Source organism: Aythya marila (assembly GCF_965140915.1).
Source record: "Aythya marila genome assembly, chromosome: 6".
Taxonomy (NCBI): Eukaryota; Metazoa; Chordata; class Aves; order Anseriformes; family Anatidae; genus Aythya; species Aythya marila.
In genome coordinates, this window is record NC_139047.1 from 37748608 (window position 1) to 37773178 (window position 24571).

The 24571-nt window shown below is 45.0% G+C and overlaps 2 protein-coding genes and 1 long non-coding RNA gene across 3 annotated transcripts in view; 1 reads left to right on the forward strand and 2 right to left on the reverse strand.

Annotated features, from left to right (window-relative positions):
* Positions 1–1761: 1761 nt before the first annotated feature.
* Positions 1762–12151, reverse strand: ARL5A (ARF like GTPase 5A). The gene is made up of 6 exons (XM_082764128.1): positions 11873–12151; positions 11057–11117; positions 7991–8138; positions 6967–7050; positions 3344–3495; positions 1762–2818 (listed from the first exon to the last, which is right to left on the reverse strand). Exons 1-6 carry the CDS (start codon positions 11916–11918, stop codon positions 2770–2772), a joined length of 540 nt encoding a protein of 179 aa, XP_082620254.1. The 5' UTR covers positions 11919–12151; the 3' UTR covers positions 1762–2769.
* A 3048-nt stretch (positions 12152–15199) lies between these two features.
* On the forward strand, positions 15200–17982 carry LOC309879784. Its single transcript, XR_014317843.1, has 3 exons — positions 15200–15294; positions 16216–16321; positions 17369–17982. It is a non-coding gene; the product is annotated as an uncharacterized lncRNA (long non-coding RNA).
* A 119-nt stretch (positions 17983–18101) lies between these two features.
* The window catches only part of CACNB4 (calcium voltage-gated channel auxiliary subunit beta 4), a 43896-nt gene continuing 37426 nt past the window's right edge, over positions 18102–24571 (reverse strand). Inside the window, exon 13 of the mRNA XM_082763286.1 lies at positions 18102–22938. Within this exon, the coding sequence (XP_082619412.1) occupies positions 22678–22938 (261 nt within the window). The 3' untranslated portion in view covers positions 18102–22677. The remainder of the gene's footprint in view (positions 22939–24571) is intronic.

Sequence of the window (24571 nt, forward strand, 5' to 3'; positions counted from 1 at the left end):
CTTCTTAAGCCCTGGCCCGGAATGCTACAGGCACGCAATGCTTCAGCAAGCACTGGCCACTGCTGAATTCTGGCTACTGAACAGCAAATCTCCCCGTTACAATACTGTGGCATCACGAAATAGCTGGAAAAGGAGCCTGCTGACTGCATGCGATACGACACGCTCTCGTAGTCGGGTTAAGGCTGCATTGCTTGCCATCCAACACACAGGCAACGATTTGCTTTTTGGCTTACGAGCTCGTTAGGGCACAAGGGACGCGGCTTGAACAAGCAGACTTCACGTGTGCAGTTATTCCCAGCTCCTGCTGGGGGTCTGCTGCCACTGCAGTACCTTAGAGGCCACAGAGAACATAAGTGGCCAGGATACTGAGAGGGAAAAGGACAGTCAGTGCAAGTTAAGGTGTCTCGTTGCAACAAAAGCCATACCTGGAAAAAAAAACAAAAAACAACACCACCACGCTTTCATTACATGGACATCGTAGCTCCTATAAATTTAAAGTGAGGGAGTAAGCAGCAAATTCCAGCAAGAAGTGGCTATCAAAAACCTGCTCCGTGATATTTCCTCCGTGAACAGGAAGGACTCATTGTCTTAAAAAACAAACAAACAAAAAAAACAACACGCAACCTTTACACATTCAGGCAAGAGTGTACAGTACTTAAAAATACTAATGCAAAATATTTTAAAGGCATGAAAGGGAAGACAAGACTCAAAAACCAGACACTTAGGTTTATAAGCATGTCCGCTTTTTCTTTTTTGAGACTAGAAAATGTACAGTTCCATTTTATATGCAAGAGTGCACAGTTTGTTTCTTGAAGATACTATCAGATAAACGGAGAAAGTAATCTTTGCATTAAATTGTTATTTCTTCAAACATTTATACATTTTGCAATACACCAGTTACATACCAATACCTATGTGCATGCACTCTAAATATAGGCATGTACACGTTAAAATGTTTAACAAAGACAGCAGGTTCCCTAGCCAATGAGCATCATAAAGAGATACCAAAAATATATTAAAAAGTTAAATTCTTTACCTGCCTTTGTTAAATACAGACTTTTGAAACTGACTCCCTTCTTTTCCCCACAAATTCACGACATGATCCCCGGTGAAGTAGGCAAATGGGAAGGCAGGCGCGCTGACTGGATTACCCCACGACCAAGATAAGCACCTTAGAAAGTTCGCTCTAAGCTTGTTCTTTAAAATGTCTTTAACTGAGCTACGAAAGGGAAGGACATTATAAACGGCGCCTTTATTTCCTTTTACTATTCCCTTCAAACTCACATCTCCAACAGAAAAGCCCGGGATTAAGGCTACGTGCACCTTTACAATACTGGTAATATTTCAAACCATCCCACTGAAAAGCCTGTACCCTTTAAAATGCTAATTCTGACCGTCTGCGTGGCACAACCACCCCTTCAACCACTACAGCAAGGAAAGAATCACACGGTGTCTGACACTTCTGATAACTCACCTGGGGACCATGCAAGGGAGTTATATTTTCGGGAAGTACTGCCCTGGAACTTCTGTGGGAACATGATCAAGGGGTCACTTACGGCTTTTCAAATAGTGTAGTCTGCTTTGTTCCCCTTCCCACCCCAGTCCCAGCCGTTGCATATAGGTATATCGACATTTGATGCTATCAAAGGGAAGCGCGCCTCTTCCTCTGAAAAACACTTCCTGCAGAGCACGACTAGCTTTGTACGATTCCAGTGGGACTTTTAAACATACTTTTGTCTCTCTTCTTTGGTTAAGGAGGAAAAAAAAAAAAAAAAAAAAAAAAAAGGTGACATTTTTCCCTTTAGGAGAGTTAAAGGTACTTCTGCGAGACTTGAATCACAAAGGAACATGTGCTGCAAAAAAAGAAAAGCAGTAGCATCGGACAGCATGACATGCACTTGTTGGAATCATCTAATCCAATGACAGCTACATTAAAAAAAAAAAAAAAATTTGTTTTGTTTTAAACTCTTTGGCAAATTTGTACTGTTTGCCGATACTGTAATTTGAAGTTGAACCCATATGCCCCAAGCCAGTATGAAAAATCTAACTGAAAAATCACGTGAGAAACCAGCAGCTGTCCCCAGAGAGAGCTTGCTTTGTAAAGTTGTGGTGAGCCAACTGTCTGCTGGGCCCTCCAGCCATCCGGATAACGAAGGAAAAGAAGCTGTGACACGTTGGCGATGTCAAATATTAGTACTACTGTCAACATACTGATTCAGCTTTACACACTGGTCTGAACAGATTGCAATTAACCTAAAATTGAGGTATAAATATACACAAATATGTACAGTACACATACAGGAAAATATTTTTGCATTTGTAACATCAGTAACTTTAAAAATACTGGAAAGTTGATATCTATGCCATTGATTTGTTTGCTAATTTACTGGAATAATGAAGCCACATCTTCGACTAGAGAGGACTACAACGGAATAGTAAAACCCCAAAATAAAAGTTCCTTTCTCTTGCTTCATCTTCACCACGCTCAGCATCAGACTGTTCTGAGTGGCTGTATCTTGAAAAGGTTGATCACAGCTTTTATGTGCATCCCCGGAGGAAAACAACCAGGAAAACAAACTTGAGCCATCAACCGCATCTTTCTTTTTGCTGAGTGGTCTTAATTTTTAATACGTTGTGTGTATCTACGTAGAAAATAAAGTTGTCATCAGTTCATTATAAATACATCTAACCCAGTAATTCTGCCACTGTGAGGGTAATCACGGGTACAGCTTTTTTTAAGCAAAGTCTGTGCAAAGGGGTCATTAAAAATCATCTGATCTTAAGTCTTGACATCATCCATTCGAGTCCTTGGCAGAGTCTGTAAACAAAAGAGATAATTTTTAAAGGAACACATGCACTCCTCGGGGTAACTTCAGATGATTAATTCCGTGGCACCAATTTACACGAAGAGCAATTAAACTCTTCCTGAGAGCTCTGTAGTTCTGATTGAAGGCATCATTTCCAGAAACAATTCACTTTTTTTAGGTCTTATTATGCAATCTATGGGTGAGAGACTTCAGTTCCCAGCACTTCCAACAAACACACTGAAGGTCTCTCTAATTGTGATTATTCTTAATAAACCACGACAAATCTCAGGTTGTTCCCACCCTCGCCCTCATGAAGCCCCAGTCATTTAAAACTACACCTCCGTGAGATGGAATTGCAGATTTGATTTGGAAGTTGGGGTGTGGGTCACTCTGATCCTAAGCCAGCATGTTCTGAACACAAAAATTTAAGTGCAACATTATTACTGACACGGGAACAGCCTGTGTTAAAACCAACTACCACAGCAAAAACACGAAAATCATTCCAGACTCCCCTCCTACAGAGGAATAACTCTTACCCCTCTCCAGTTAGAGCACAGCACGCCTGAATGTGCCACTGGTGATCCTTAATTGAAGTCAGTTTCAGAAACTGAGAGATTTCAGCCACTGTCATACACTCCTTAACATCTTGCTTGTTAGCAAAGATCAGCAAACCTGCTTTTTTTAAGTCCTTGGGAGGAAGAAGAAAAAAAAGAAGGTAATTACAAATGTATCCTTGGAGGCAAAAGCTATAACAGGAAACTGGTGAGTTGTGAGTGGTAGCAAAAGGCTAGCCCGTAGAACACCACAGGCTGATTAGTGTTTAACTTCAGGAAATCTTCTGATCTAGCAGACCAGATGTCCAATTTATGCCTCAAACTACCTACGCCACGTCGTTGTCCTGCAGGAGGAGTGGGACACCCCGTGCCCCTGCCACGAGCACTGTGTGCGGTTACAGCAGTGTCACCCACCTGTTTCAGGGCCAGGCCTTCTGCCTAACCCCCCCTGCAGAGTGCTTGCTGCAGTGCCATTTTATTTGGGGGACACTCAGCATTTGGAGGAAATCTTCACTTACATGGCTTTAGAACCAAAGGACAGACATCTAAATGAACACGCACATTACTCTGAGTGTCTGTATAACGCCCCGTGCAATATTTAAGCCATCAGTACAATAATTCAGAGATCAGCGACTCTAGGGCCAAGCTTATTTTATCTCAAACTGCTTGGAATTACGCTAGTACAGACACATACTGTTAAAAATCCGTCTCTCTGAAAGCAGCAAGGCTTTCCCAGAAAGCCAAAACAAGCCAACCACTTAAATGCCTGTAAGGCAGCCTAGTTTTTACCAGCAATAACATTAATTCCCAAATGACCCTCTGGTTCAGAAAGCAGCTGGAACTGACCTCAGCAGGCCAATTTTGCTTCAACAAAAATTCAACTGAGCTAGTTAACAAAAATGATTTTTTTTTCAAAGACTGCAAGGAAAACCCGTTCTAGGTAAGTATCTGATTTTCATTTCAGCTTATACGTATAGTTGTTCTCTTCAAGTCTCATAGCATCGGGAGGGGGAGCAGAACATCACTGTGCTGTGAGCCAAGGGGCACTTCAGCTGCTGGATGGATGCTTTCTGAGCACAGCAGCAGTCTCCCAGCATGAAGCAAGGGCACGTTTACTGCTTGGAGTTTCAAACTTCCCTCATTTCAATTTCAGTTCATTAACGTGTTCAGATTACGAAACAGAAGACGCAGACATTGTTTAGCTCCTCCAACAGACTAAGTAGTGCAGCCGAGAAACTCAAACTGTGGCAGCAGCAGACAGGATGGCGACAGCCCCCCACAGCACACACAGTGCTCCACCAGAGCCACGGCAGCCACCAGTGACAGGTCTGGGACCGTTCCTCCCCTCTGGTTTCCTAACTGGTCTTGCCCCAGCTGCTGTGCCCGGGTGGCTGAGCAGCCAGCCACACCACACCAGAGACCTGAGCTGGTGAAACCAACAGCCCCAGGCACGGCCACAAAAACCACAGAGCTCGCGCAGGGGAGGGCGCTAAAAAAGAGAACCAAAACCCTGGGCAGCAGGACCCGGGACCTTCAAGCTGCTATGAGCTGACACCAGCACGAAAGAGACTGGCCTATCCTCTTCCCTGCTCTCCCAGCTTTCCTGGGAGACCTGTATCTTAAATCCAGTTTATTTTATTAGAACTTTTCCCCTTGGGAGCATCACAAGGTGTAAGTTCCAGACCTCCACATCACATTTATGTTTTAAGAAGTTAAACATAAGGACTACAGAGTCAGGGCAAAGAATCAGGCTGCCTCCGACACGCCAGGAGAACGAAACAGTTATGGTTTAGATTACACAGAATCTGCGTGTCAGCTGGACAGCGGTTGAGGTTTTGCAGTTCACAGTTCTGCAAAACACAGTTTCTTAGTTAACTCCCACTAAAACATCACAAGATGGTTAAAAAAAAGATAAGGAAACATTTTAGGAGGTCACCTGCTTCAGAGAAAACAGGTTACCTGTCCTCTGGCTCTCAGCAAATTACTCCAACACAACACTGAAGAAAAACTTCAGTAATAGGGTATTTAAATTGTGGTTAATTAACAATGAAAAACAAAAATAAAGACATAGAAAAAGCCCTTTTTTTTCACAGTAATCTAAAGCATTTGAGAGTTTTCAAAGAGAATATATAGACAGCCTTTGCCCATCCCACAGCCACCCACTAAGCAGTGGCTGTGGCTGAAATACAGATGTGACATTTTGGGATGTGACATCAATTGTATGAGTGTCTTTATACTCTGACATGTTTAAGTTTGGAAACTCGATGCCCTCTGTGTCAACTCACACAAACTGAGTCAGTTTGCATCAAACTTATCCTGGGTGTCACAGTAATAGTCACGCTTATAAAAATATCTTCAGTAAAACTCCAGCCTCTGGCCCTGCTGCACTTCACCACGAGATTATGTACGTTCCTGTGCACCCCATTAAAGCGTTGGGGTGTTTCAGACCACACGATAGATGCTCCTTGGCTTATGTGGCAGTGGAGTATTTATAAATCAGACATGGATGGTTCAGTTTCAGACCTAACACAGGGCTCAGTTTTAAAGAAGGTCTTTAAAAGTTAGCAAATCGTACTCTTATTCTGTAATTCCAAGTAAATGCAGAATGACAGCTCCTATAGCTTTCTCATGTACTTTAGGAGTTTATTTCATGCACTTATCCCAGTTACTGTTAGGTTATTATTGCACAGGTTTCCTTAGAATTGTAACGACCTCAGCTTTCAGCCATAAGATCAAGACCACAGGTGTGGTCTGTAACCCATCTTTAACAACTGGAGGACTTCAAGAGATTTCAGATCAAGAAAAGGGGGAGCAAACATCTACTGCAAAACTTTCCCGAGCCCCAGCTCCCCCCTTCACCCTTGCTCATTTCATTTCCTCTCAGATTGGCTTTCCCCAAGTCTCTCCGTCTCTGTTCATTCTTTTCCCTACTTCTGTGCCTTAGAAGACTCCTCGCTTATCCCTCAAATTGGAAAATAGATAAATAAATAAAAACCAAGAAGAGCAGACGATGTGGGCAGTGGAGGTGTGTAGGAGGGTTTACATTAATAAGGCAAACTTAAACTGATTTTCCCTCAGAAGTTCCCCAAACAAATAGTTTCATTAGCTTCCAAATGTCAAAAAGGCCACAGGCAGTCCCTTTCTTCAGTTCTGTAGCTATTCCTTATAAAATATCCTAGTAAGACTGTATCAGTTTCACTGTGAAAACAGAAAACATTGAGCAACTGTGAAGCTATCAAAAATGGTAATTACGCTTTTGGAGGAAGTAATATTTGTAAAAAGCTATCTCATTCTTAACGTGACTTCTGTGTTTTTTCAACATCAGTCCATTTACAGGGCCTAACTTCTGTTTTGCTGAAACACTCGGAAGTTGGACAGTTATTTTTGTGGGAGGTAACTGATTTGATATTAATTTACAAATTTATTGGGAGCTTCACAAAAGACAGAACCTCCAGAGGGAACAAGATGGATCTGATAGTACTACCCACGGCTGGGAGCATGACTTAAATAGGAATTTTCACAAATTTTGTGTGAGTGTTTCCTTATCCGTATCAAATCTTACCCGCAATAAGCATTAAAACAAAGAGAACTCAGAGCCTACTCACCTCGTGTGCTAACATTTTGTAGAGTTCTTCTTTAGTCACAGAAATCCTCTCTCTGTCGGTGCTGTCCACAACAACTATTACGAACTTCAAAAAGTCAGAAGTCATTAGTCAGCACTTCAAAGAACACGCTCTGCCTTCCAGGCCCCGCACACTCACGCAGAACAGATTATCAATCCCACCAGATTATGCAGACAGGCAGCTGGATTATCAGCTGTGATCTCGCTCCTTACACACTTCTCCTGGCCACAGCACTGCTATGGTTAACAACGTGTCCCGTGCTCTGTGCACAAGGTAGCTCTGACAGCTTTCTGACTTCCATTTTCAAGTGAATCATTTGTACTGAAAGCAACTGTTTGTCTGCACTCCCAGACCTGGTTTGGCTTTTTGCTTAGCACGCAGATCCCTCAGATAATTTGCTTCCTTAAATAGGCAAAGCGCATCATTTTTTTCCCCTTGTTTCAAACTCTAACCTGCAGGTGGGTATTTTCAAGGGATTCTAAAACACACATCATGTTCGTGCTGCAAGAGCACGCACACAGATACATGTCAGAGTGCCTTACAGCGAGGCACAGGAAAACAAAGATTATAGAAATTAACCTTCAGAAAAATACCAACAAAACCACAAGTGCTAGCACACAGGAAAGCTTGACTTGAAGCATAGTTTTACTCAAGCTCAGTACACGCGCTGCAGCTTCATCACCAAACAGTTCTGAAAACTCTTGGGGTGAGCCTGGGAGCCTGCGAGACGCAGCTCCCAGTTTTGGAGGAAAACTTTTGGGGCTTTCAGCCTTATGCACGAGGGGTTTCGCAGGTTTTAAAGCACTTGCTACAGAGATGCAGCAGTCACAGCGAGGAGCCTGTAAACACGGGGAGCTGCAACACCCAGTGAAACCAGGACCTGCCCCAGGGCTCAGACCCTAGCACCCTGAAGGAGCCACAGCACCATGCAAAGTGCCCCACGTTCGCTGCAGCCCTTCTCCAGTGAGAGTTACAACAAACCTGGCAGCAGGGCACTCGTGCTCACCTCGGTGTTTGTATAGTAGGTGTTCCACGAGGACCGAAGAGACTCCTGCCCTCCGATGTCCCACATGAGGAAGCGCGTGTTATTCACCACGATCTCCTCCACGTTACTCCCTATCGTCGGCGAGGTGTGCACCACTTCGTTCATGGAGCTGCAGGGAGAACACAGCAACTCTGAGACACTGCCAGCACAGAAACACCAACTTTTTGGCATTAGTGAGCCTATTAGGACTCCAAAGCAACCTCCTTCTGTAAGAACTAAAGCTGATGGCTGTTTCAAGGCTGAAAGCTCAGTGAGTGAATTTTAGCAAGCAGACCTTATGCAACAAATAGGGATGGGGGGGGGAAGAGAATACAAAAATTTTAAAAAAGACTCCGTGACCTATATAACAATTAAATTGTAAAGCTGAGAGAGCATTTGTGAATAAAACTCAGTATTTAAATCATAAAGCTGTAGGAGTATTTGCTTCAGAAACTGTCTTAAGCAGCCAGCTCTTCATTTTCCAGACTGACTTTGGCAGGCGTGCAGTACGGGAGAGCTGTTGCTTTTCTCCAAGAATATGGTTAAGCCACAAGACTTCCAAGGCTGCAGAAAAACAACAGCTCCTCAGCCAGCTCCACCGAACACAGCTCGCCTGCCTCTCCTCCCCGTGCCGGCCACTACAACACGCTCCCCCTCCCTACTTCAGTCACTTTCTGTCAAGCTTGCTTCTTTTCTCCAGCACAGCCCAGAGATTCTGCTTGGTGGAGATGAATGCGGACGTTAAAGATGGCAAATGCGTTGTTTTAGTGATGCTCGGGGCAACTCTGTCACCAAGACAACCAGCCTGACACAAATAGTGATAGCTACAGGTGTGCTCTGGGTGCTCCTCAAGTTCACGTTATTTAAACTCTATTGTAAGGGATGTATTAAAAAACAAACAACTAACAGCAGGCTTAAGGAAACGAGCCAACCATTTTCAAAGAACTCAAATATTTTTTCTTGTGATAACCATGCGACATTTTTTCATTTTGTACATTTGGTTTTTTTTAACTGCTTTAGCAGAGCTTTTCATGACAGAGGCTGCAATTTGAGACTTGTACGAGTGCCGGACGATTTCCTGAAGAGGATACAGATAACGGAGGGATAAAGGCACAGCCTAGTGTTCTGGAAAGGAATCCCAGCTACCCCGGGCCTTAGCAGCACACAGCACGCTATCTTCTCACCACACATTTGGGGGAAGCTATGATAAGGGAAAAAGGATTAGAAAGAGAAAGAACCACAAAATCAAATTAAGGAAAACAATGGTGTAACAAGATGCCTGTGGCTGATTTAATATTTAAAAACCAGGTTTCAGCGGAGCTCTTTTAATGTTTGGAAAAGCCTATCGCGGATCCCCTTTCTGGCTGAGCCTGCAGCCTTCCACACTCAAGCCGCTGGCATTTCTGTCTGCAATACGATCGGTGGATTTTCTGCCCCGCTCCCCCAGGACCAAGGTTAGCGTGGAGCTTAATGGCCTTCCGAGACACCCGAACACAAAACCCGACTGCTGCCGAGGAGAGAGGGAGATCTGAGCATGAGAATGGGAAGAAATTAAGTGTCTGTGGGGCTGCCCTGGTCTGCTAGAAGCAGCACTGCTGCAACAGTGCAACACCAAAGCCATGGGCACTGCACTAACGCACTGCTGCCTCTGCCCCGCTGCCGGGCAGAGCTGAGCTCACGCTCAGGGCACCGATCTGCCACGAAGGAGCTGTGTCCGTGTCTTCATTCAAAAATACAATAGGCAAAGACTGTAAGGATGAAATGAGCAGGAGGAACAGGAGACTACCCATCTAGAGCAAACTTTGTATTCCCCTTCCTCTTCACCACGAGAGAAGGGGAAGTCCTGCTGCACTAAAAGGGTAGAAAGGAAAAGGACGCGCACAGAGATCCGCGGCACAAAAGGGAAAAGAAAACACTGAGGCTGCAGAAGTAAGAAGATGAAAAGAGATAAAAAGAAGAATCACGAGATGTTTGTGGAAGATGTAGGAAGACACGGGCAGCTTTAAAACACACCAAGGATGGCCCTCAGCAGCAGCAGCCACTAAAATCAGTCCAAAAAATTGACTTCCTGCTACTTATTCTACATTTCTCAATCTCCGTTTGATAACGACAACCACCTTCATCTTTTCACCACACAACCTGCTAGGACATAAATGGCTGGAAATACTGCACGTTTCGCATTCCAGAAAAGCAAAAACTGATCGTAATTTGACAAAAATACCCCAAACCCATGTCATTTAAAAGCGTATTTTAAGCTTAGGATTGGAGCAGGATGGCCATGTCACTCAACAGGTCCTATTCCTGGTACCGAAGAGTTAGGAACACTTCCTAATAGCGGACTACCTCCTGTGAGAAAAGGCAAATCTGTTTCTATCGCATGCAGACCTTGAGCTGCCTGGCCCACCTCGAAGCTCCCAGTCTGCAGACAGATCTGCAGCCCTTTATCGGGCAGCAGCTGAGGGCCAGCGATACGAAGCTCGTGCGAGTTTCACGCAGATCAGCAGCAAGGTGAGCCCCAAAATCCAGCCTTGGACAGGCAGCACGGGTGTCACCTGCTGCAGAGCTAAGGCATCCTGCACTCAGCCTGTGCCCTCTGTCACCACCGGCAGAGCGCACCTCGGCAGGCGGGACACAGGGCACGGCAGGGAGAGGTCAGGCTTCACTGCTCTGCTCCTCACGAACAATTTCTGTAATATTTACACGCTGTGGCACGGATCGGTGCACCAGCATTGTCCTGTGGCTAACCCTAAACATAATAATATTTTATGGAGCTGGCAAACAGCCTGCACTGTGACACCAAAAGCAGTTGTGATTAAGTGTAACAGCAATGTAATTTGATAAACAAAAGCTCTCAGTGGAACCTTATGCATACATCAGGGAAAACACAGACCTTTCCGAAGCCTAAACCCATGCTCTGACCCGTTGCCACCTATACCAGTGATTAATTTTCAGCACAGAGCTCTCAAAGGGAAAAGAAACAGGGAAAGCAGCAAGACCTAGTGAGAACAATGGGAAGCACACGACGCATCAGCTGCAGTTCATACTTACAATTGGTAAAGAATGGTCGTTTTTCCTGCATTATCCAGACCCACAATGATTACCTTGTGCTCTGAAACAAAAATATGACAGGTAAGTCACACAGCTAACCCTGCTATCACAACAGCGACTGCTACAGAACAAGGGTCACGCAGCATTTCAGCCTGACCTAAGCACGCACATACTTCGGGTGCCACGTTTCACGGCCGTGTCTAGCAGCCAGTTTGTCTGTGGAGATGTACAAATGGGTTTATCAGCCCGGGAAGGCATGCCTTGGTTATTTTTTCCTGTCTATGTACCTACAGGAGCGATTTCTGAGCGGCTGCACTCACATTTTTTCCTTTCTCAACGGCTGGAGTTTCTGCAGACGTTTGCAAACCGTGTCAGACCGTGCTGTGTGTCACCTCCCTGACCCCGCAGCTCCCCAGGGCACAGCTCTGGCACGTTCAATGCTCGTGTCCAAGGCTGTGCAACACCTCAGCCTCTCTCCAACCAGGCGCTAAGAGCAGGACGCTGACAGTACAGGCAGGGCGATGTGCCTGTGGCCCACAGCCCTCGTGTCCCTTCAGCAGGTCCGGAGCCTGGCAGAGATGTACCTGTGAGCATTTCCAGCCTTCTCCCACGCCGTTTCGCAGTGCTCGGGCCACCCAGGCTGCTCCAGCACCGAGGGGAGCACATTCAGGAGCCCGCAGCGCGTTCACCTCAGCGATTTCCAGGCCAGGCGAGGGGGCTGCGGGGACGGGTTTTTCCCCCCCCAACCCCACCAGCCCGGCCCCACAGCCCCGCACAGCCCTCGGGAGCATCCCCGGGGCCGGCAGCCGCACTCACCCTGGTGGTTGAAGAGCCGCCAGATGCGGGTGAGCAGGATCCCCATCCTCGGCCGCTGCCCGGGGCCGCTCAGGGCCCGGCCTGGACGGGCGGGCGGGGGCCGCTCCGGGGCTGCTGCTGCTGCTGCTGGCTGTGCGCTCTGCGGGGCGGCCTCGCCCCGAGCTCCGACATCGCCGCTCCCCGGCCCCGCAGCCGCCTCTTCCTCCTCCTCCTCCTCCTCCTCCTCCCCGGCCCGCAGCCGCCGGCCCGGCCCGGCCCGCAGCGCTCAGGGCCCGGCCGAACGCGGCGCGGCCACCGTAGGGCGCGGGGCGGGCGCTGTGAGGCGCGGGGAGGAGCCGTTATGGAGCCTCTGCCCTCCCGCCCTCCCCCTCAGCGGCCGTTATGGGGTGGCCGCCTCAGCCATGGCGCACGCTGAGGCGCGGAGGCAGTCATACACGGAGTCAGTCACAGACATTTCGGAGAAACCCTCCGAAATTCTGTTGTCCGGCCCCCAGTGTCACCACCACGCCGTGTCCCCAAGCACCACGTCCAGCCTCTCCTTGAACACCCCCAGGGACAGTGACTCCACCACCTCCTGGCTGTATCTTGTGGCAATAAATGTCTCCTCATGTCCCACCTGACCCTTCCCTGACACAACTTGAGGCTGTTCCCCCTACTCCCGTCACCTGTGAGAGGAGGTAGCCCCCATCTCCCCACAGCTTCCCCTCAGGTGGCTGCAGCCAGCAAGGAGATGTCCCCAGAGCCCCCTCTGAAGGGTCCGTCCCACAAGGAGCCCCCTCTCACCCTCTGTCTGCCACCTGCAGATTGGGACAAGCCTGCCTGGGCCCAGAAAAGGCACTGCCCCACACGTGCTCAGGGCTGCAGGTGGCGAAACCCCTCAGCCATGTTTCTTTCAAGAGCCCAGGGTGCATATAAATAAATTTCTTTGCAAGCCTGCCGCAGTCTCAGTGAAACATCGCCAGGGGCAGCCTGCAGAAACTGAATCCTGCCCCTCTCTGAAGAAACTCATCCCAAAAAGGTTTCCAGAGAGCTCCCAGGAGCCAGGTTTCCACAGCACATGTGGCCTCTCACAAACACAGACAAGGTGCGTGCATCCTTGCATCACAGGCGAGGTGAGACATTTGGGATGGACGCCCCCGTTGGGACATCCACCCCCACCTCTCGCCCCTCTCCAGGAAATGACTTTGCTTGGAAAGTACAGGAGACGGAATCCACGCCGTGTTCCTCGTGTTATCTGCAGGTTGTCTGGCCACACTCACGCTCAGCACCACCTACATCTTAACCTCAAGGCCTTTACCCTTGTAAGCCGCCGTACGACTGCTTAATTTACATCAGCTGGTAATGTTTTGTCTCTTGGCGAGACTGGAGATTAGCCGTAAGTTTAAGCAGTGTGTATTTTCAGCACTAGTGTTCACATTTGTCAAAATATTCTCTGCAGAGCTTGAGATAAGTCCCACAGCTCTTGAGGGGCCTTGGTTTCAAACCACGCCAGCGGGCCTGATAAACACACCTGCAGTTACCTGAAAAAGGAGGTTTAACTTTGCTGGCTTCTCGGAAGAAACGCGTTAATGTGAAAAAAGTGAAACTGGTGGTAAGCCTGTTATTCGAAGTTGAAAACACAATTCTGATGGTGGCTCCTTGCTTTTCTTTTGTTTTCCCTGCTGCAAACTGGCCCGTAGTTGAAGTAGCAAGGTCTGGAGCAATCTGAGTCTCTGTTCACATCTGCAGGATTTTGTGCTTTTTGTTGCAATTGAAGAAAATGAACATCCTGATAATGAGCTTGAATACTACAACTTTAATTGGATACAAAATAAATCCCACGCTGCACCAGTAACATCTGTAGTCATCCAGGTCGAAAATAACTGGATACAATATATTATTGTCTGTGGCCTTCCTGCTTCACGCTTCTTTCCAGCAATGCAGTGTCGGCTGCCTAAATGGCAGGAAACCCAGACAGGCTCTGCTGTGTGAGCCCAGCCACTTCCAGCCGGTCTGAAAGCTTTGCTCGGTGAACAATCGCCGGCAGGCTGGGAAAAAAAGCCTCTCTTTGAGGAGGAAGGCTGTTTGCTCTGTGCAGTTTTGGTTCCTTGTTTTGACATGACTTCATTTTTAACCTCGGACACGGCCAGCAGCACGACTTGGGGAAAAAAGCAAGACTTTATTGCGTGTAAGCGCAGTGCACAAACACACCTCCCTGCTGGCCAGCTGCTGAAGTTACCAAGATTCAGGTCCTCCTCTTAGGGCAAGGAAGGGCGTCCGAGTGCAGCACCTGCAGCTCCCGGCTGGCCGGGGAAGGCGAAAGAGAAACCAAGGCACGCGGCAGGAGCCGCCACTGCCCACGTCAGCACGGCAGGCGCTGGGCAGGGCTGTGACCGTCAGCAGGGCAGCGCAGCCGCTCCTTTCGGCAAGTTCAGCATTCAGCCTGCAGAGGAACTACTCGTCCTCGCTGCTGAACCTCAGCGGAGAAGCTCGGTGCCGGGTACTTCTCTACCAGCAGTCCCCCGGTGTAAACACCGAGTGATTCCGAAACCCGTGGGCTTGTCCCAGGGTTAGGTAGGTGTGACCGAACTAGGCGAGAAGGTAGCAAAACACAGTTATTTCGAACCTTTAACTAGAAAGGCATTGTTTTTTTCCCCGTACCTAGTTCTTGCTAGACCCTGTGGCTTTTTGAAGCAATGTGTAAGCTGCAGCAGCACCTGCCAGAGCCGGAGCAGGCGGTGCTGTGCGTTGGGGCCAGCACCCCGGGTCCTGCCATGCCGCTTGTCTGTACCCAGCCACTGCAAGAACGGGGTGGCATTTTTACAAGATGAAGGAATACACGGTGTATTTTATGACTAGGAAGCTGTTAGGATTTCATCCCTTGCTTCCCTCTGGTAGTCCAGCCATAATCTAAGGCCTGGTTCAACATTCGCTGCACTGCTGCTTTCCTTCGTGATAGCGCTAGCAGTAGCCTTGCCATTCCCGGTGGAAGCTTTCCAGGAATGGAAATCGGCGTGGCTTTTTGTAAATACAATTACACAATTTCCTCCTGGACATTCCAAAGGCCTTTGTCAGGTCTTGTACGTCTTGCTCCAGGTAACCATGAAGCAGACTGGGGGCACTCGCATACCCCCACGGGTCAGAAGTGCGCTGCTGGCCTGTGGTGTGGTTTCTTAATTAAACAGCTTTGATTAAAACTCACATGCTTCTATCTAATTCTGAACAGTTAGACAAGGTAATTCAATTTATAAACGTTTAAGCCCCTGTACATGCACTAGATACATAAAAGTCAGAGTTGATTCACATCCTAATTACACAGCTTACCTGCTGAATGTATTTCTGCCCGTCGAAGGCAGCCCCAGAAGGCTGCAGAAACACCGTGGCTGTTGCAGGTGCCATCAGCCCAGCAAATGCAAGAGGAGCCCCCGGCACCCGAGGAGGAGGTGGGTGGCAGGAGGCAGAGCAAGCAGCAGCCCGTGGTGGGCTCCGTGCAACGCCACGCAACTTGGTCCCCCACTGCCGTGCCTGCTGAAAGCACAGCCCCTCAGGTTCAGAGGGTCACAGCCTTTGGTTGGGCTGCTCTTACTCACTCTGAGGTCTTTTTGCTTCCCCAACAACTCCAGAAGGGAGCTCGCCCTGTAATTCCACTCCTGCAGTTGCTTTTTGGATTTAGCAAAAGGTAGCACCTTTCAGTGCTTTCTTGGTTTCAAGACACCATAAACAGCATTTGGTTTTGCTTCAATTACTCCTTCACTCCTTAATACCTCACATTATTCTGGTAAGAGTTTCTTTCTAGGAACAAATGTTAAACTGATATGAGATTATCCTGGGGATTGGATTGAAAGACCATTAATGTCCTTGAGAATCCTTCAGCTGAGCAGTTGGCCGAAAGCATTTTATTTCTTGATGGAGTAGTGAGATATCACACAGATCTCTGTACTTCTGAGTTGCGACTATTTCAGAGCAGATAGACTCAAAAATAAACCTCGTTCATCTGAGCAGATGCACGTCTCTCTCCAGAATCTCATTAATTTTGACTAAAAATGCTAACACGTGAAGCTGCTTCCAAAAACTATCATTAAACAATAAAAATGCCACAACGTTCTCAACTGTTTTCGTGACTCCTCTGCATTTTCCCAGTCCTGAGTACTGAACACAGAGACCCTGAAGACTTTTGAACGTTGTTTGTAGTTTTTGATTTATTGTAGAAAAGTTATTGTAATGCAGGTCGGTTTTGTACATCTAAATTCCATAAAACAAATCCATAGAAATGAGGATACTACCAGCATGCAGTCTGCATCGTCTTTTTTAAATGATTCTGATCACAAAAATAACAACACTTTCTTTTTTTTTTTCTTGGAAAGCCACTGAAAGCCGAGGGAGAGCAGAGCATGCAGCACTGTACACATTTGCATAGTATGTTTTACCCAGCATGCCTCGTCGAATGCTACACAGACAGTATCTATAGAGGTAAGAACAGAAAGGGGCAAATCAGCAGAAAACGCACATTTCGGGGTATCTTTTCCGGCAGAGGCAGGGATGTCTTCACCACGGTGACTCTGACCTGGCTCCCGGCGAGGCTGGGGCAGCTCGGCCAAGCCATCGCCAGGAACCAGGCGCAGCGACCAGCAGATCTGCTGGCAGCTGAGAAGCCCAAGGTCCAGGGTTTGCAGCTTGAGTGCTCATTTCTTCTTTCTGTAGCCCTCCATTCCTCACACAGACACATGGTTGCACTGCCCGATTCTCCCCATGCTGCTCCCGTGCAACCTCACTGACTTTGCCTGCTCGGGAGGAGAGCCAGGCCTGCTGCCAACACCAACACACCTTGAGCCCATGCACATGTTCCTTAAGCTTGCTTGCCTTTTGGTTTTAAACTCTCAGCAGTGTCCCAGCGCGCTGGGTGGGCCCTTCTTCTCTCCTGCACCTCCCGGCCCCGCACACGGTAGCGTTACAGCCCCGAGTAGGGCACCGGGAGCGCTTTGTCATGGACCTTGGGTACCGCCAGCAGTCACCTGCCACCATCGATACGTTGGCCGTAACTGGAAGTTTGCTTACGTGCACGGAGTTTCAGCTTGGAGGAGGAAATCGGCAGAAGTGAAGGCAGCGGACTTTGTAATTTTAAAAGGTCCTTTCTTCGTTAATTACTGCGGAGGGAATAGAAGTTGTTGAAAAATCAAGTCACGTATGCAAAATGCAAGGCCTTAGGAATGAACTGCTGGAGGATCAGGCAACGAGTTAAACCGACTGAAAATGCAGTAAATCCATCGATGCTGGATCAAAGGATCTACCTAGTTTTTCAGAAATACAATGGCCAATGCAATAGTGGACTAACTGTAAATTTGTGCTGTTACAAATGTGCTTCTTTTCCCTTGCTCTGTTTTTACATCATTGGCAAAATACACTGATCTGTACTGTACAATACATTTCCTCACTGTATTGATTTTCTACTGCTTCTGCAGAGTAGGAGTAATATCAAAGGGGACTCTGGCATCAAGTTTACTCAATTTTGTTTTTCAGGAAATACTTGTAAGGCAAGTGATCTGTGGTATGTGACGTTTACGGCCGGACTTGCAAATACTGACTCTCGGACAAGGCAGTCAAACGAGGTGTCAGCAGCAGGGGTTTGCAGGACCCAGTCCAGACAGTCCCGCACTGCCACGACGTCTGAGGGGAAAAGGTGAGTCTAGAAACATCACTGAGACCAAGCCAGCGCTACGCCCCGCCTCGCCACATTCAGAGAAATCGGCTATGAGTCATAAAAGGAATGACACGCTCTTTTATCTGACTCAGAATAATTTCTGCCTTCTCCCCAGTTTTGTGTATGCTCCGAGCAGACTGTTGCTCTGGACTTCTTAAATGGATTCTGTGTCAGGGAGAAAACTTTTGTCTCCAGCCTAACAGAAGTTTGGATACTAAGCAGAATCCTCAGCTCTTTTCCAAGCTAGTTCCTTTCACAACATTATTAAAATGTCCCTTTATTTTTCTCTATAAAATAAATTGCACTCGAATAACAATCTAACACAGGTTATTCAAATAGCTGCTCTTCAAATAACGTACTCTCTTTTGGCCTCACTTTAACAATAGCACTAACTTCATTTCCCCAAAGCTGAATTTGGCTATGTTACAGTACCTTGCAGTCTTGTTACTCTTTAGAGAAGCAAGGATTGAAGGACTGGGAGGTGACTGCATCAAAAGACACGGCAGCAGAACACCAGGTAGCTAAACCTGCTTTAACACCAACTGGGGCAGATGACCTAATTTTAAAGTAATGACTTTTAGGAGAGAAAATAGATCTGTGTAAGTGGTATTTTACACAACATGCATCAGATTTTGATTTTGATTATTATTTTTTTCCTTTGTGGTCTCTTAATTATTTTTTATTTAAATATGTGAAGGCTGTGGAATCAAGGACAGGCTTAAAAAGCACTGAACTTGGAAAACAAAATATATCAGAGGACACATTTAATATATTCCTAAAGCAAACATGACTAATGAAAGCCCTAATTTACTCAAATTAGTATGCTCTAAGGTAACAGTATTAGCAATATTATCATGAGAATGGTAGAGTGATAGTGGGAAAGAGGTTTGGGGAGGTCTCAGAGGAGTCTACAGCACTGAGACCAAACGGAATTCAGAAGACGTGCAGTCAAACTGAACTGCAGCTTAAGGGCCTATGCACATCTAGAGTAACCACCATCATTTTCTTGTTCCTACAGCCACCTGTCCTCCTTTTTGTAATTTTCACTCCACAAGTACGTGCTAAACCACATTTTAAAAGCAAGGGACACAACAGGTTAAACCCCCAAATACCAACTTCAGAAGAAGCTTTCAAACCTGGAGAAAAAAAAAAAAAAAAAAAAAAAAAAAGAAAAATGTTCTTCTATCTGCAGAAACCACCAGCAACGCCCTGCGAATGGGCGCTGGCAGCTGCCCTGCTGGAGGCACCGAGCGCCCTCCGCCCCACGCCTGCTGGCGTGCCTGGGTCGCTCAGAGCCAGCCAGAAAGACACGGTGCCAGAAGCGGGCTCGGCAACGAGAAGTGGTGTGCCTAGCGAGACACGGGGCGTGCTTCACGATCTCCTCTTGCTTAGCAAGTACAGAATCTGGGGCGCCACCTCATTTCCACGGTAAGACGATTTTTCAGAGGAAAATCTAGGCGTAGGGCCACGCTGCACTAGCGGTGCTCGACTGATTTTTACCAGCCCACCACGTTTAGAAAATGATCACAGAATTTGGCCTACTATTTATAAACTAAAATTTGATGTAGAACGGCTTTAATTGTCTTCCCTTTTAAACAGCAATTTCATAATATACTCACTGAGAAAACCCCGTCAGTTGTGAGGTGCACATCCCATAGGATAACTGCTCGGCCATGTAGCTAAGTATAAGAACCTGTACATCTGTTCAATACAACTTGCCAAAAAGGAAATATTTTGAATTAAGAATTTAACAATGAATGGTCTTTAAAGGGGCTACAAGATTTTTAAAATACTTTGCTAATCCATTCACAGGCACATGAATGCACTGACATATATTGTCTTTAGACCTTAATACTGCCGTATCACTTTTATTGGGCAAACTATCAGCAATCCAAAAGTGTCCTAACAAAAAAAAAAAACAGGTAACAAAAAAAAAAAAAAGTATAAACATTTCTAAAATTCTGTGTATAAGCCAGAGCTTAGGAACAGAACTCTGATCTTTACGGTAATAATATTTTAATAGCAAGAGAAATGGTATGAGGACTGGAAAATTAGTCGTACTCGTATTCATTGAGGAATACATGAACTTCACAATTTTATATAGCGCCATTGCATAATAAATCACAATACAGCTGGCTAGCATTGCTGAAGTTCTAATACAAATACTATGAGTTAACATGTCCTGATCAACATTGCAGCTGTTACTGATTACTGTGTTTCCTAAAAATAATTTATTTTTAAAAATGAAAGAGTTCCAGTAGCTCGTATCTAGAATAAATTAATAATCTATCAGCATGTTCAGTATATTTGTACTTAAAGATATATCTATCTTCAAAGAATAAAAAAAACACCAAGCAATGAGATCTGCTGGATCTTTTATAATTGAGTTCTTATATTAAAATGGAATGGACAGTGGGAGAGAAGAGGGTAAACTAATTACATACAATAGTAAAGTAAACTTAAACCCATATAATAAAGGAACTCGATAGGTTCCTTCAAGACAATACATGACTTCCCTCACGAGATCGATTTATTAGAACAAAGAAAGTAGTTTTGGCACTTCAGATGCTGCAGGTGATGGAATTTATGCATATGTGTTGTGTAGATCTTTCCCTTTACTAGCGTGACATGGAAGACTTCAAAACAAGGCTCCAAAAGGCTCTAGAAATAAATGCCATTTTTGTCTAGGAAATGATAAAGCAGTAACCTTGTTTACTAGAAAATATATGTAGGTGCTCCGCAGCTACCTGCCATTAAAATGCAAATATCTTCAAGCAATTAAATGATCTGATCCCTAATGCTACTACAGAATAAAGATAAACAGCTGTCTAATCTAGCTTTATACATCTCAGTGCATCCTTTGCAATTAATACTTTAATGCACACAAACAAGAAACTTATTAAAGCTTATAGAAAAAATGTTTTGCCTAATGCCTTCTTTCTCATGCAGGTATGTGTGCTGTACATGTAATAAAGATTTGTAAAAATTACTGGAGAATGCTCCACTGTGCTATAGCAGAAAATATTAGAGAAGGCAGCTGAAGCTACCATTCCCAGACCAGATCTCGTGGTGCTTTCTCACCCTAAATGCGCTTTTGGAATCTGCAGGCATTTAGTTGGAGAAAATCAAACGGGATCAGGTCTGTCGTGTCCATTCTCAACTCTACTACTCCAATGGATGCAGGTATTCTAAATTTTTTCTTGGTAACTGGCCCATTTGAATCACCTAGTAATGTTTAAGGATGCCTTTTAGGCAGAAGAACTGTTTAAAAAACTAATCATGCATCCACGATTTTTTAATGCTGCTAGAGATGTACATCATTTTTGGCTATACCAGATATGAGATGAATTACTTTTCTTGTTAGTAACAACAAGAAGATAACCAGACTCAATGGTGGTGGAAAATCTCAGTGATCTTTGTTAACTGGTCGAGAAAGTAGAATAAACTGTAGTATCCAGGAAGTTCAGTTAGTGCTACATGCTTTTAAAGCCCGCTTTTGGGAAGAAAAGAAGCGGATACAAAAGTCAATGATCCTCATTTTTTGCAAAAATAGTTTTGCCATGAACCTGCATAAAAAATGCATGTTCAGCATAGTTCTGTCAATTTTAGAAAATGCATGCAGTGTGGAGCTTTAGGAGTCTCTGCTTAAAGACATCAGTGTGTTGTACAAAATTGTCAGTTCTGGTAACTTTTTCCATCATATTGGATCTAAGGCTTCACTGATGATGTAAGACATAAGGTCTGATCACATAAGTTTATCTATTTAAAAAGAAATGAAGACTCAGTGGGTGAGAAGAAGTGATCATTAAGAAGTAAGGCAGCAGTATCTCCAAAGATTTATCATAGTTCTTTGAATTAAAAACGTCAGCTCTACGACTTTATGCGAGCAATTTTTTTTTTCTGATAACTCCATTTTTATTGCAAGCTAATTCTGACCAATTTCCTATTTTAACTTTTGATACTTTATGTGTGTTTAACCCCGCCCCCTTCCCTCAGATTTCACTACTGAAATTTAAACTGATGTTCTTCTGGAGAATTCTTGTGCGATGCTGGAATTTTCAGACATTCAAAGATGGATTTTGAAAGATGTAACAAACAGGTACTCAGACGTACTGGAATGTGGGTAGTCTACATACTGGGTAAGAAAAGTGTATTGTTTTTCATTTAAAAAGGCAGAATAGTAAAAATGGGAGAAAAAATTACTTATCTATCCACCAATATTCTGTTTTGGGACTACTAGCTATATTCAGGTAAGCGAGAGAAAAAAAAAAAAAAGCCTATTCTCAACCTCTAACCATACAAACCATTCCTACGTTTGTTCATGTTCCTCTTTCCCTGTATCCTGTCATAGTTCATCTTTGCTGACTGCAACACAAATGCCAGTACTGGCTAAACTAAAGAAATCATTTTGCTGCAACACTCATGCCAGGTCAAAAAATAATTTCAAACTGGAAAGTATTTTGTAACTGCTGCAATAATTTGTGATATTTGGCACTCTCAATAAATAGTTTGTTTGGTTTGTCTGAAAAAGCCATTCTGGAAGTAAGCAGTTAGAATAAAATACTTTTATTCTAGAATAAAATACTTTTATTCTAACTCTAAATGTAAATTGAGCTTCCAGCAAACAAATACTGTAGCTGACTTTCCAGCTCCTAGTGATTTGTAATTTTCAGATTTTTCGTTTTATTTTCTTCAATTGATTGCAACATGCTCAAGTCGACTTTCCAGTCAATTCACCCGAATTCCAACAGGAATTGGCTTATAAATTGGTTCCAACTGGAACTGGTCATTTGGAATTTCCAGCACAGGAAATTATTTTATAAGTGCCTTGATAAGTATCCTAAATTACAAACTGATGTGCCTAACATCTAATGACAAGAAAAGGCATGGCTATAAATGTAAATGCTGTACTAAAAAAAAAAACAAAACCCAAATACAACCTATATGATCGGGCATAAACGTAAGGGCATGGTAACTTTTTTTGTCCCCTACTTAACATCAAATGACAGCAGACTGTAACCTCAGTATGACCGCATTACATCTGCCAAATTAAGATGAATTGTTTTTCCTAGCTACGTTATGGCAAGTTATCAACTGATGAATACTATTTTTCCCCGGGTTCTTGAACTCAAAGCCTATGTCGTGAATCATGGCTATATCCTCCAGGGGATCCTCGGTTCCTATGGGGTTTGTAAGTGTCCTGGTATGAGTCAGAGTACTCTTCTTCCACTAGAGGATAGTGATCTCGGCTGTGTTGGGAACTGGAAGACAAGCGGTTCCTGCTCTTCCGAGCCCTTTCATTGTGATAATTTTCATCTGAGGTCATTAGACTTCGTCGCTCAATGGGAGAGTTCTCTGCAGAATGGCTGCTGTGCCTCATACGCTGGCTCTACAAGTGTCAAAGAATCCAAGCATTAGTACAAATAAAGAGTATTTTGTATTTTCAAGCTAGTTTTGAAACTTATTCTGAGGTCTTTCAGAATCCATCCACTTTTGAGTAATTCATTTTATATTAAAACCTGTATGCTTACAGGAATGGGTCACAACAACAGTCTGGTTCCTAGAGCTGAAAGCAGACTGATTATTATATGTATATATATGCATATATATATATATAATGTAGCTATATATATATAGTATTATAATGCTTTTTTTTTCTTATGGTATTCACCTTGTTAAATATTACAGGCCATTTAGCATGAAAAGTGAGCTGATGTATTCAGCATTTATCACTTTTCTCTGATCACGAACATAGTTACATTCATGCCTCTATTCTGCTTAGAAATAGTTCACCATTGACCTATGTATTTCTACAAAACATCTGGAGAGGGTTTTTTTTCCTGCAGCTTTTAAAGCTGCAGCTCTCTGAGCCCTATTTAAAAACCTCCCCAGGACCAAACAACTGATGGGCAGCTATCTAGCTGAGGGGTGGTTAAAATATTAACAAGTTCTTCCAACTAAAACATAATAAATATAATAAATAAGGCAACAGAAAATCTTTTACTGAGATAATTAAAAGATTTAGCCTCTGCTATCCTCACATTCCCATATGGATAACGCATTACATTTGCCACACAGACAAGATTAGTTGATTAGTTTGCTTTTTTTTTTGCCAGTGAACTGGCACGATGAAGAAGTAGCCTATGCAGAAATAACATTTACTGTCACCACACTGAACCTCTCAGCAGTCCGGCCATCCATACTCTCAGAACAAACTCAGTCACTGCTTCTCCCTCCCTAGATTCTAGCCCCAAAGTCACTCTGCTGCTCTGTCCTTTAGCAGAATGTGCCACAACAGCTGCCCCCTCGGGGCCTCCTGCTCACAGGCACAGACAGCACCGTCTGCTCCTCTCGCTTCTGAAATTTCGGACGATGCTGTCTGTGCTACAAAACCTTCCTCCTATTGCTACAACCTCTCCATGGCAACTGTTTAACTGCATAATTTATACTAAAAGGCTTGTCTGCATGGGGAAGTAACGGTGCGGGCGGGTGTCCACTTCCAGCAGAGCAGATCGGATGTCCCATCCCGGTACGTGGATCGATGTTACCAAGGTTACTCGGAGACACCAGCCCCTGGGTGAGCGGACACAGAGGTGTCGTTCTGCACACTCACACGCTCCATTACTGGGCAGCAACTCCTACCACGCTATCCCCAAGTTTTCCTTCTAGCACCATGTTTTAGTAGTGATCGTACGCCAAAGTCCATGTATTTTCTTCAAGGGCAACTTTAACTACCTGTGCTCATGCCCTCCAACTTCCCTGCAGTAATTTCCTCTCTGGATGCAGCCTGCTCTTTTCCTGAACCCTTTCTGTTTCCCTGCTGTGACTGTGTAGTTATTCTGAGCCCACTATTTACCTCCTGAGACTGTGCAACTGTGGCACAACCGTGGTGTGGCTGCGCGCTGCTGTCATGCCCCATGTAACTTTTGATGGTGCAGCACGATCTGCACCATAAGCTGGATTGCATTTTCTTCAGTTGTGGACTTAAAATGCAATTCCTGGGGGGCCTAAGAAACACATTC